The 12,321-nt window shown below is 47.4% G+C and overlaps 3 protein-coding genes across 3 annotated transcripts; 1 reads left to right on the forward strand and 2 right to left on the reverse strand.

The window, feature by feature from the left end:
• Window positions 1–368: 368 nt before the first annotated feature.
• Window positions 369–1,038, reverse strand: BJ212DRAFT_994418 (uncharacterized protein). Its single transcript, XM_041344538.1, has 2 exons — window positions 562–1,038; window positions 369–503 (listed from the first exon to the last, which is right to left on the reverse strand). Exons 1-2 carry the CDS (start codon window positions 854–856, stop codon window positions 484–486), a joined length of 315 nt encoding a protein of 104 aa, XP_041186418.1. The 5' UTR covers window positions 857–1,038; the 3' UTR covers window positions 369–483.
• BJ212DRAFT_994417 (uncharacterized protein) lies at window positions 1,037–1,474 on the forward strand. Its single transcript, XM_041344537.1, has one exon. It carries the CDS (start codon window positions 1,150–1,152, stop codon window positions 1,426–1,428), a length of 279 nt encoding a protein of 92 aa, XP_041186419.1. The 5' UTR covers window positions 1,037–1,149; the 3' UTR covers window positions 1,429–1,474.
• Window positions 1,475–7,545: 6,071 nt separating this feature from the next.
• On the reverse strand, window positions 7,546–7,785 carry BJ212DRAFT_1215675 (uncharacterized protein; the record flags this gene model as incomplete). Its single annotated transcript, XM_041329300.1, has 1 exon — window positions 7,546–7,785. A coding segment is annotated over one exon (240 nt), but the record flags the coding sequence as incomplete, so codon positions are not given.
• Window positions 7,786–12,321: the final 4,536 nt, after the last annotated feature.

Genomic DNA, 12,321 nt, shown 5'->3' on the forward strand with positions numbered 1-12,321 from the left:
CAATTGTATCATGGCCAACGCTGAACTTGCATCATTCGATAGGATGGAGATGTGCGGAAGTAACTTATTGAGGTTGTCGAGTTTATTGTCGTGCGAGGGGTATTATGGTAATCTGGTATGATATTTCCTTGGCTGTCTGCAGATATCCGTCGCAGTATACAATGAACCTATGCAGCCAATACCCATGTATTCTTAGTTTTCATTTTGAATCAGTCACTTTTTCTTGTAATACACAATACCTAACACCCCCTCATGGGTACGTGGAGATGACGTGAACTACATTGTGAAGTACTTCGAGACGGGTTTGTACGGTGCCAGATCAGTTCAAATATTATACACACATGCTGAACACACACAGGTCTTGTATTGCAGAAAATTCAGTAATCTTTAAGTCTACTATGTTGTTCTAGCTAAGGCGTCTTGAATCATTAGGCCGCTGCAGCCCTGGCAAATATCTCACTAGACTACTCGCCAACCAAGCCATCAGATTCGTACACACATGTCTTGTATTGTAGAAAATTGAGTACTACCGATGAACAAAAGCAAAACCGGAGTGCATACCCTCATCGCGGCTAGGGATCGTCACGGGTAAACCCGCGGGTGTACCCACGAGTGTGCACGACCGACGAGACGGGGAGAACGAGACCGACGAGACAGGAAGAGCGAGACTAACGAGACGGGAAGAATGAGACTGGACGGGGAGGACGAGACCGACGAGACGGGGAGGGCGAGACCGACGAGACGGGGAGAACGAGACTGACGAGACGGGGAGAACAAGACCGATGAGACAGGGAGAACAAGACCGACGAGACGAGAAGGACAAGGTAGTTAGCAGTATGAAACACACAGTACACATACCTTAGAGAGCAGGAAACAGATAGGATAAGACTGGAGTGGCGGATAGCGGACTGCTGCGCAGATGACAACGAGTGACGAAAGCATGACTGCAACTTGGAAAAGAGTTAGAATTAGTAGGTTTGATACAGTTGGTGCAGAAACGGTATTTGAACAAACATCGAAATAATTACTATATATGGAAGCGACAGGTATGCAGCGGGTCGTGGGTCTCAAAATCCAGACCCATACCCATACCCGTGATGATCCCTAACTGCATGTTTCATTGATTGGCGGCAATTGTGGTGGAACTCAATGGCCTGTTTCCTCCTTGACGGTCGCAATCCTCAAAAGTTCTATGAAGCTATTGAGCGCTTCCAGGAGCTTGAGTCTGAAATTGGAAGGGTCAATCCAGAGTGCTGGAAAATGATGCTTCAGACGGTGAAGAAAGGAACAACGTTCCATCTTGCTTCTGATCTCGTCGAGGAGACAGCTCAGCAGTTGTCGGCAGCTCTGATCACGGAGCCTGGCCCAATGCTGACACACGCAGAGTTGGATACCTTGAGCTTGCCAAGCCATGAAGAAATTTTGTAAGGTATCCTCATCATCTGATGGCTTGGTCGGCGAGTCTGGTGAAGTATTTGCCAGGGCTGCTAGCGGCCTAATGATTCATCAAGACACCTTAGCTAGAACAACACAGTAGACCTAAAGATTACTGATTTTTCTACAATATAAGACCTGTGTGTGTGTGTGTGTTCAGCATGTGTGTGTTCAGCATGTGTGTGTTCAGCATATCTGTGTGTGTCGTATGTGTGTGTGAGAGAGAGAGTTTCGTGTGTGTATAATATTTGAACTGATCCAGCACCATAGTTTTGCCTTCCTCCATGGTTACTACGAAAAGGCCAGATTGGTCAGAATGCATTTACTGATACAGAAAAAAACATTCTACATAGATAGTAGAACGTGAACAGTCAATGACTCAAACATCTGTCGTTCTCACGGACATCGTCGGCGATACCACCTCTCCTCCCGTCCACGTTCTGTGATGCCCCATCCCTACACCATCAATATGATACTGCTCGCCGACCAGCTCTTTAACAGCAACCATCAAACGATCGAGTCGAGTGATAATTCCGAAAGTGGTGGAAACGCCAACGCAGAATGTCCTGAAATAAAGTATGACAACCTCTCGAATAAAAAAGAGATGAGACTTACAGGTACTGCAAATTCTCCAACGTTTCCACAGTGAGCATCCGCGGTAATCCATAATTGTCCTCTGACTCCTCGTGCACTACGTTCAAGCCATGATGCCTGACCATGAACCTGTCAAGTAATGGGCATGGGGTAATTTGAGGTAAAGGAGAGCCTGTGCGCAGTGCATTGGAGATGAGACCTAGGAATGGACATAAGGTTACCGCGGATAAAAGTGATCAGGAAGCATACTGATAACAGCGAGTACATCGCCTTGAAAATCCGAATCAAGCATCCGTGTCCGGCGGAGGAATGCATGAGCCCAAGCGGGTTCTAGATCATGTACTGTGGACATCAAATGACACAGTTGATACGCAATTTGCCTATTTTTGATTTAAAACACAAGATCGTCGAAAGATATAGACACTCACATTTGAATCTCCAATATCTTGTGATACCTCTCAGCAGGCCATTTTCCCCGCAGCGAAAACTAGCGAACCAACGTATGTAAGGGTCTATATCTGGAATGTTGGTATTCACCTCATATATGACGTTCTCCTTCATCACGAGTGATCGTTTGAGTTTGCTACGGATGGCTAATAAGCTCTGAACTATGTTGATGTTGTCTTTATCTACGTGTGAGTTCGCGTAAGACACAACCGAACAGTAGATCGATCCAAGTTCAGCCGATGTTGTAGCCAGCGTTCGCCGCTGATACGAACGAATAGTTCTTGACGGAGGGAAGAGGGAGAAAATACTGACATCGGGATCAATGACTGTTAAATGTGCAAAGGAAAATTCCTCACCCCGCAGCTAAGACACCAACGCTGACCAGTACGAAACGGCGCTTTTTTACATGTTAGCCTAGGTATCGAAAAAAGCATACAAAGACTTACCCAAGCCACATCGATACCCCATCCTGGCGACGAAGGGACAGTCAAATGAGTGTCTTCGTATGAATATCCGATGACCTATGCCAAACCATTAATTTCATTCACTTGGAGATGCCAACTTCCATACCAATGCCGCTGTGACCCATATAATCAAATTCGTCATGGGCGGGATAGGCCAATACAATCGAGCGAAGAAAAATGACGGGTAGCAAACCGCACACACAGCTGCCAGTCCATAAGGGCTGCCTCGACCACTCCCTGTGGAAATATACCTGGGCAACAATGAAGAATCCTGAAAGATCGTTCAAGTCTGTGACTTACCACATGACTGTACCAAGCAAGCCGCCAGTGAAGGTACTTATTAACCTAGCCACTAGACCAAACGTTGTGTCTCCACGAAAACGTGCTAAGGTAAGCTGACCCATGAAACTTTGAGAGTGTCAATCATCCTAGCTTACAGGGCAGGAAAGGAGTGACTTACACCGCCCAAACAAACTTGTTTGCTTCAAGAATTATCAGTCTAAGATCAAAGGCATACATGCTCTGCACACTTACCGTATGCAAACTGGGCCGATGTCTTGAGGAAAGATGGGATAGAAAGGATCACTGAGCATACAATCAGCAAATCAGACGAAACAGGAATGATGGCCGACCTGTCAACGCTCCCGCTTTCAAGGCGAAGAGCACGTTTCCACCTCCGATGCCGATGGCGGCGCGGTAAATCCAGTTCATGGCTATTTCAAGTGCATTTCTTGGGGGAAGTGCATCGGGATCGCGTTTCACTGCCTTTCCGAGGTCCGTCATCCAGGCAGGGTTCATACCTGGGATTATTTCTATACCGGAATGTTAGCAACTGTGGCCACGAGAACGCTGCAGCAATATACCAGGATCCTCGTCGTCGTCCCGTTCGATATTCCCAGACGGTTCCCATGTTGTCCAGGTGAACAACTTTGGCAAGGAAGGAAGCCATAATCTGGGCTTCTTTCTTTCCGTTTCGAGTCGAATGATTTCCTTGAGCTGCGGGTGATTTAATATTCATCATCAACCTGATGTCGAAGAATCAACGTACCATGTCTTGTACTACTACAGCAAAATGTAAGAGATGGTACTGGTACACATAACAATGGAATAGAAACCGGTGGGGAGGAACTTCATCGTCACTAGATGTATCATAGCTGTGGTCGAACATTGGGCGATATGGGTCCAAAACAGTCAACCTGTCTCGACCACTCAGCAACAAATGGCACAAGAACACATAAATCATGTACCTCTTCTTGGTTCTGAATTCATCTAGCTCCCTCGTTAACTTTTCAAGCAAATCCTCGTACTTCCGGACTTCTTTCTCGTGGATCTGCGCCTTGTCTTCATGATGGCCCCTCAAAAAGTCGAAGTTGAACTTCCCAGCATTACCTATCCAGGCTCCAGATATTCCAAGCACTTCCTCGCACACACTTAGGAGATCCTGGCAGCTGTTGCTAAGTAGCTCCGTTGCTCGAGCAGTAAAGAAAACTGAATCCGGATGCGATAAATGGATCGCCTCCAAGTTCAGATATTTTTGCGATTCAAATACACCTACTGCTGTTTCCGAGCGCTTCGGAGCCCGAGACAATGCCAAGTGCAGCAAGGAGCTGTGCAAGTGTGTGTGGTGGGCGTGGTGCGAGTGCGAGTGCGAGTGCTGATGCGGACGGTACGAATGGAGGGGTGAGGTGGAGCTCGCGGGATGTGACCGTACGCGGGAAGATAGCGCCCGCTGGTGGCGGGATGGTTTGCGATCCCTGAGTTCGTGATCAGCTGAGGGTGCGTGCTTCTCTTCTGTCGTCATGGAGGACCGCCGATCAGGCCGAGGTGATGGCGGTCTGGAACGTACAGGTGTTGCGGGGCGGGAGGCGACAGGAGTGACAGGGAATCGCTCTCGCGTCGGATCGATGAGTGTATAGTATACACCCATGCCATGCACTCGCACCATAAGCTTCCGCATGATCGTGTGCAATTCGTTGTAATCAGTAGGCGCGAAGCGTGCGTAGACGATATCAACCCTTAGTAGTCGGGCAGCAACTGCGAGCATAGGCAATGCATTCTCAGCTTTGTTTGTTGCATCTGTAATCTGTGTGTGGGAGAACGCAGATGAGGTGACATCTTCGAGGAGATGAGACCTATGCAATGAGATGGCCGTTGCAAGGGGCGCGAGGACCCCCTGCAAGCGCGTCACGAATAGAGTAGACACAGATTGCGGAAACACAAGAATCGACATGGCGAGGGAGATCGCAGAGTGAAAGACCAGGGGAAGCATGATTGTCTGACCGATCTGAAGACTGGTGAGTGTACGTTTGCCGGGACGGAAAACTTGTTACCTTGTAATATGGATAAGGAAAAAGAACCGCGGAGGTTAAGGAAATGTCTGTAATCGATAAGCTTCAAGAAGGAAAGTGTATATGAGTGAGGCGCACCGACACATATACATCCAAACACAGAGGCGGGGAGGAAAGGTCCGGGGCCTAGTCTAGCCTTGATGTACAAGAAGAAAAAACTTCCGATGAAAAGGAAAACGCCCATGATAACAGTAGGCTTTGGCGCACGCGTTAATATATAGACTCCATTTCAAAAGGAATTTCCTTACCCATGCTTCGATGTACTCTCCTGTGATGATAGTGAGTATACTAGCGTCGGGTACGGTTTGTGTGCGGGCTAAGCTAGCAAACATAAGGCCCAAGCAGACCCAGCTAAAAGGGACCATCATCATTATCACCAAAGAACGAAGAGAAAGGAGTTGTACATACGCCCAACCCAATGCCACAAAGATGAGCATGAAAATTTCGCGTTCCAGAACTGCCATGAAAGGATCGCTAGGCGGTGATAAAAATGAAGCTAGATAGAGTCAATGGCTATGGCACGATTAACACATATGAGCGCTACTCACCTATTATGATGAGGAAGGCTGCCTTCAAATCATGCGAACATTAAACCAGCAATACAAAGATCACAACGCAACATACCTGCCCCAGTAGATTCTCTGTTCGGGGGATAATAAACACCACTACAGCGATCCAGGCAGTAAGGGCGCTTCGAATGACGGGTTTCCATTTGGACCAAGTAGAGTTAGCTGGTATCCATTGCAAGCTTTGTGGTAGCTTGATCTTCTGCCTTACTGGCTGTTTCTCGTCTGTGTGATCAGAAGACTCGGATACATCAGTATTCTTCTCTATCTCGCTCGCCGCTCGTTCATCTTGGTCCCAATTTGACCGTCCTTGTGAGGGCAGACGCTGACTCCTTTCTGCTTCTATGATCGAGTTTGATTTATTGAAGGTTCCAGTTGGATCTGTCTGTATGCGAACTTGAGGGCGGGAAGTTGTCATGCTGGCAAGATATTGGTTTCTGTAACTTGGTCTGTAAGCTTTTGAAGGTCCATAAATGACATGTGAAAGAATATTCGACTAGAGTCGAGCTTAAGGTACGACTAGCACCATTTCAAATTTCGTATCACAACGGGCAATCTGATTCAGTCTACCAGTTTGACGTCACAGCTTTTTTTGGAACATGAGCACCGCCGCAATTGCCCCATACGCGTTAGTCCCCGTTCTAAACGAAACGATCTATGATCTCTCGGGGGAGTTACGGGTTACTGAGTAGTATCACAATAGCGCATTACAAGCGAATCTGTAGTCTAAGAACGATTCGGTACAAGAAAGTAGCATCACAGAGCCAAAGCAATGGCATGTCCAATATCGTGACTCCCCCGATCCGCATCAACCCAACAGTTCCGAGTCCGTCGGCAGAAGATCCAAAGCGCTGACGCCAGAGACCTCGAAGCAATTGTCAGTAAGTCCTTTTCTGAGTTCCTCCTCCATCCAGGAAACCGAGGAACCGGAAGGCGTAAGTGTGAAGGCCAGGTCAGGTGTGCAAAACAGGTAGGGAATAGCAGAGAGCTCCATCGGGGTATCGGGGCCGGGATCAAGGCGGGCGTAAGCGGGAAGCATAGCGAGTGAGGTATCGAACGGAAAGACCGACTTCTGAACAAGTTCGTCTAGAGCCATTTCCGAAAAATCTAGCTCACGTAAGTTAGTACAAACATATTGGATGAGCACATGTACAGCTCTAAGATGTATGACCGAAGGGATATCACCTTCCGTGGGTTTGCAAAGAGTGCAAGTGAAGTCGGATATGTCTGAATCTCCCTGGTTACAGACTTTATGTAACAAATCTTCACTGTAGGGTATGTTATCATCAGTGCCACCATCATCGTAAGTGCTGAAGCTTGGCGCCAGGCTATTGCAATGTGGGTATATGCGTCGCTCAGACACCAAACGCGCTTCAGGAGAGCATACCTGTAGAGATCTTTGCTATAACTTGCATCCCGTTCGTCATTTGTCCCCGGAGTGAGGGTGCGTGATACCAGCGAGAAATTCTGGACTTCATGAAGCAAATATGGATTTCCTTGCGTAGGTTCCGGAGTCATAGACAGAGCAAGCACAGAAGATCTCGAAGACATGTAAGATGCGTCAGAACCACGGGCATCAGATGAAACGAGGGTATCATCAGATTGGAAGTTGATATCGGTTTGGTCAGAACAGGTAGGTGACGGAGATAAGAGCTCCCTCTTCACTTCAAGTTTCATTGGAACAGCTCGTGGCTCCAGCGAAAGCTCATACGAGTCGTTTGATATCGGTTGTCCCAATTTCTTCGCCCTTGACTTGCGAGCGCCGAACCAGTGATCGACACGCGAGGGACTTACATTCCGCGAGGCGGCCCATGCATGCCGCGAAGCAATTGTTGGAACGCGGGGATCAGATTTCCAGATGACCCAAAGCTCTTTTCGGGCGGCTGGAGTTATATATGGAACAAGGGCTTTCGGAGATGGAGATTTGTCTTTCTGAGGTATAGACTTGATGGCGTAATATGCCTTGCTTTTAGGCTTAGAAATAGAGGGCTTATCGACGGCTGGAGCGGGGTGTAGGATAGAAGAGTTCTGATTCGGGATCGTGGTCTCCTGAGTTTCAAGCTTGACGGTGCGATGGGTTTTAAGTTTTGGACGGCAAGCCGAACCGAGAGGGCTGGCTAGAGGAATTTCTCTAGACTGCATTTTTTTTGTCATTGTTGGAGGCATAGTCACCGGAAAGAGTGAAGAACGCAATAGGAGGGTCCAGATTCGTATACGTGATCATATTCCAGCCGGCCCTAAACCAAACCATATATCATCAACATGGCGTATATCATTTTTTTCCAACTCATTATGGACTCGCACTATTGTCCCCCTGCGATTCAACCGTTTTGCTTGCAGGAGTCTACCGCTAGTCCCAGAATATTGAGCGGCTCAGCTGGAGTGCGCCCTCGTACGTGGTACGGTCTCAAGACATTAGGGAAGCTTTCCTTACCAGAGCTGCTACAAAACATACATAGTGTCCGAAATTCCATCTATGTATATTAGTACATCGGTTTTGCATGACTGCACTTATTTGAAGTTAGTTCAGACTGCAGTTCGCTCTGCAAGTAATTATGTTATGTATGGTCCCGAATTATCGTTGAGGTACCAGATAATCGAGATGGTACTGCGCCGAAAAACGCTTTAAACGAACTTAATAGTCAGTGTAGCGCTGTACGTACGCTTATAAGCTCGACGTCAACGTTCACATCCAGAGCCGAGGAGACTGGGTTCATCTAATACATATAGTAACTAACACATGCGAGTAACGGTAAAGAATCCAAGAATAAATCTACTACTTTATATCTAAACGGCAATTTGTCTCATTATTGTACTGCAATGTAAGCTGATATGGATGGCAAAACTAAAAGATTCCTGCTTACGGAAGTTCACCACGGGGGCCTCTGAGCAACCGCAGCATGTGTCTTATGACATATGAAAATGGCCATCCAAGACGCTGCCAAAATCCAGACCCTGACTCGTGCAACGAAGAGCGAGATTGGAATGCAACTACGAGCCATGCAGTAACCACAGTAAACACAATAGAAACCACCGCATAATGAGACATGGTTTCCGTGGCATCGTCGGTAATTTCCCTGACATTCATACCAAATACTGCCTGAAAGAAGGTCATGAATATATCATCGAAAGGCTGAGATCAGGCGTACCGCAACGAAGCTGGCAGGGAGGAAAATCATTGTCAGGTAGGAAATCTATGAAAGCATTTAGCATCGTCAAGCTGATCGATATATTAACCTGCCTGTTTCATAGCGGCCGAATCACGGACCGTTGCTATCGTCAGATCTTGCATCCGTCGACTATCGACGAAGTTCACGGTCGCTCTAGCCTGGACATCGAAATCAATAATATTCGAATCCAGCGTAGCAAGCATACGAACAAGCTCTGTGATATTTTTCAATTGGAAACCTAGCCTGTCAATTTCCGAAAGGAGGTTATCGCATTCCTTGCGCATCAGTTTATTCGTGTCCCTTCTTGCTTGGTCAGTGAATTTGGAGGACTCCAGAACGGGACTCGGCGTGTTCCTGACAAAGGTCACAGATTTACGGAAATCCTCGAGAAGTGAAGCATAATGGAGGAGCTGAGCCTGGATAGTGTGCAGCTCAGTCGTGAGGTTGTTCTCATTTGTCGATAGTCCGTTTGTTTCCTGAATAATGATATAGCCAAATGCCCGAACGACACAAGCAACAAAGAAACGTACCAGCCAGTTCATGTGGGTGTACAGATGGTCCAAAGATTCGTCCCAGGCGTAAAGCGCATACCAAAGGATAGCCAAGAACAAAAATGTTGGATCCTTAGACTGTTCGAGTATCTTCTGCCAGTACACGCTCTCTCCCACTTTGCGGACTAGACTTTTTAATCGCTCTGCGGTTGTCCTATTCCACTGAGCACTTGGGTGGTAGGATATGATAGTACTACCACTGGGGTCGGATGATCTTATCATGTGTAGAGCGAGCAGGTCTTGAAGAAGGTATTTTTCCGCTGGCGAGTGGACTGAAACAAACATGAAGATACAACACCAAAAATGGGGGGAAAGACTCAACCTGAGCGAAGACGAAGCGACTCCTGCGTGTCTATAGCTTTTTCACCGCCTAGACAACCATTAAGTTATGTTTTGCGCAAGAGCTCAGCGGACGCACAGGAGATGTGCCTATGTTGCGAGGGCGCCGCGGACTTGTCCCATGGTGCCGTGCGTACAAAGAGCAACGTTACCGTAATGTCTACGGCATTTTTTAAGTGCCATCGGGTAGACAATGAAGAGCACTTACGATCTCCTTTTCTCTTGGCAACTTCTTCTTGGTATCGAGAAGGGATCCAGTTTAACGATGATGTGAAAAAGCACGGTTCGATATTGTACCTAATTCATGTTCAACCCAGAAAACATGTCTGAAAAAATGAATCCCTAGCACCTCGTTCCCAGCATCTGAAGTACGGGATGTTTCATGTTATCAACGAGCAACACCCGGAGACGAAGACCCGTCGGCTGTAGGGAAGATGGGTCAACTTGGTCCTCAGCAAACTACGACCATCCCTCACCTCTATCTGCAACTGATCCCAAAGCTGACTTAATGCGCTTTCATCAACCTCGATAGGTGGATCGGTTTCGTTAGTCGACTTGAAGTCTCCGGATTCAAGTACATCGACATAATAGATCCTGCATTTTTCTCGAGGCTCCCTGGAACAATTCTCAACCATTCTAGACCGTGCAACTCGGTCGGCGCCCCAGCTCCCGAACAGGTTTTGAGGATATCCCCTCCATTTCCACCGGTCCACTGACTGTCTTGTTGAGGGAACAAGTTCTGTTTCTGAAATATCGTCCGACTCGAGGTCCATCCATGGCCAAGGTCCAGATGGGGCAGCATGTCGATATCTGGAAAGATGCCATCAACTCTAAACTCTTCTAGAGGCTTACGAACATGGAGTGCATGTGATTTGTGCTCACATTGGTGCGGGTATTGTGGGAGGCTTACTGCTGTGCGTTCCATGATCAATGTTGCTCCAATGCAGGGTGTTCAGTGGGAGACAAGGACAAGGAGACTGTCGGCTACTAGACATGGGTGAAGGTGAGGAAAAGAAGAATCTCAGTCCATCCGGATATGAACAGGCATGTACTTACTATATAATAGTTGCAAAGATGTTGATGCGGTGCCATAATAAGTTTACTTCGCGAACGAACCTGCACGAAGCACCACCCGATATCTTTGGAAGGCACATCTTTTCTTGATTAGCTTTGTTCACATCGACGCAAGCGCTGGTGGATATCAGTTACGTGACAATGCGAGTATGCACCAGTACGATTTTTATGTATCGCTGGTAAAGAACATGATCACTTATCCTTCCGTCGATGAACCCAAGACAGAGGATTGAATTAACAACACTCCAATAACACTCTTCACGATACATAGTAGTGCTCCCAGCTGGACTCCCGGAGTCTGAGAGCCATATCTCCCAAAGTGCTAGTGCACGTCATGCATTCTCCCGGTGTCAAAGTCACAACTCTCAGGCCGCTGAAGACTGCCCATCGTGATATGGACGTATTATCATAACTTCCGAGTTGTTATTAGAACGACTTGGAACAACGGCCACCAACCGACTTCCTGGTCTCCGTGAGCAGAGTCAGCAGACCGGAATCAATGGGAAGGTGCAACGTTCGAAAGTTCGAAAGTTCTGTATGCCCCGTCCGCTCTCTTTCCCCAACGTCCGACAAACCATGTTCATGCTGCTGGTCGTCCCACAGATATCCCTGACCTAACGCTAAAGATCAACCCACGTCTGCCCTGTTGGCAAGTCAACAACAACAGGCCCCAGGGACATGTCATTCGTGAGGTTGTGCCGCCCAAAGTTGACCCAAATCCTGAAAATAAGTTCCGAGGCGTCCGGACCAAATTAGGGCCGGAGTCCCGGTACAGACAGGGTCATTTCCAATTTTCCGGTATATAACAACTTTGTGTTGCTCCGATCCGAGTCGTTGATCATTTCCTTGCTCATTAATTATTCACTCATTATATGGGCGAGATCACAAACGTCGGACCTCATGAATCTGCCAAGATTTAATGGTAGCCACTCTAAATCAGCGTGGTTCAATGACATCGCTAAACATGGCTCCAAAGTTCTGTTAACCCTTAGGTTCATCAATGGACTTAGTGCGGCCGCTCAATCGCCATGATGGTGGCATATGTACATTCGGTTCCAAAGTCGTTTTGTGCGCTTGACCCCGTGAGAATCGACCTTGGGAAGATCAAGGGAAGATCGACAGCTGACTCACACTCGACCACTATCAATTATATTCCTGGTTGCAATCGCTGCCGGTTTCTGGCCTCTGAGCTGAGCCAGCTTATTAAACAAGCAAATATTCCGCAGTGTACGTATTCCCGCTCTACTCCCGATACTACCCACTAATGATATTTCAGCACCAAGTAGTATGTATTTGAAATAACTGCACCATCTTAACTTAGGCTGTATTCTGCA

This window comes from Suillus subaureus (genome assembly GCF_016647635.1).
Source record: "Suillus subaureus strain MN1 chromosome Unknown BJ212scaffold_72, whole genome shotgun sequence".
Lineage (NCBI taxonomy): Eukaryota > Fungi > Basidiomycota > Agaricomycetes > Boletales > Suillaceae > Suillus > Suillus subaureus.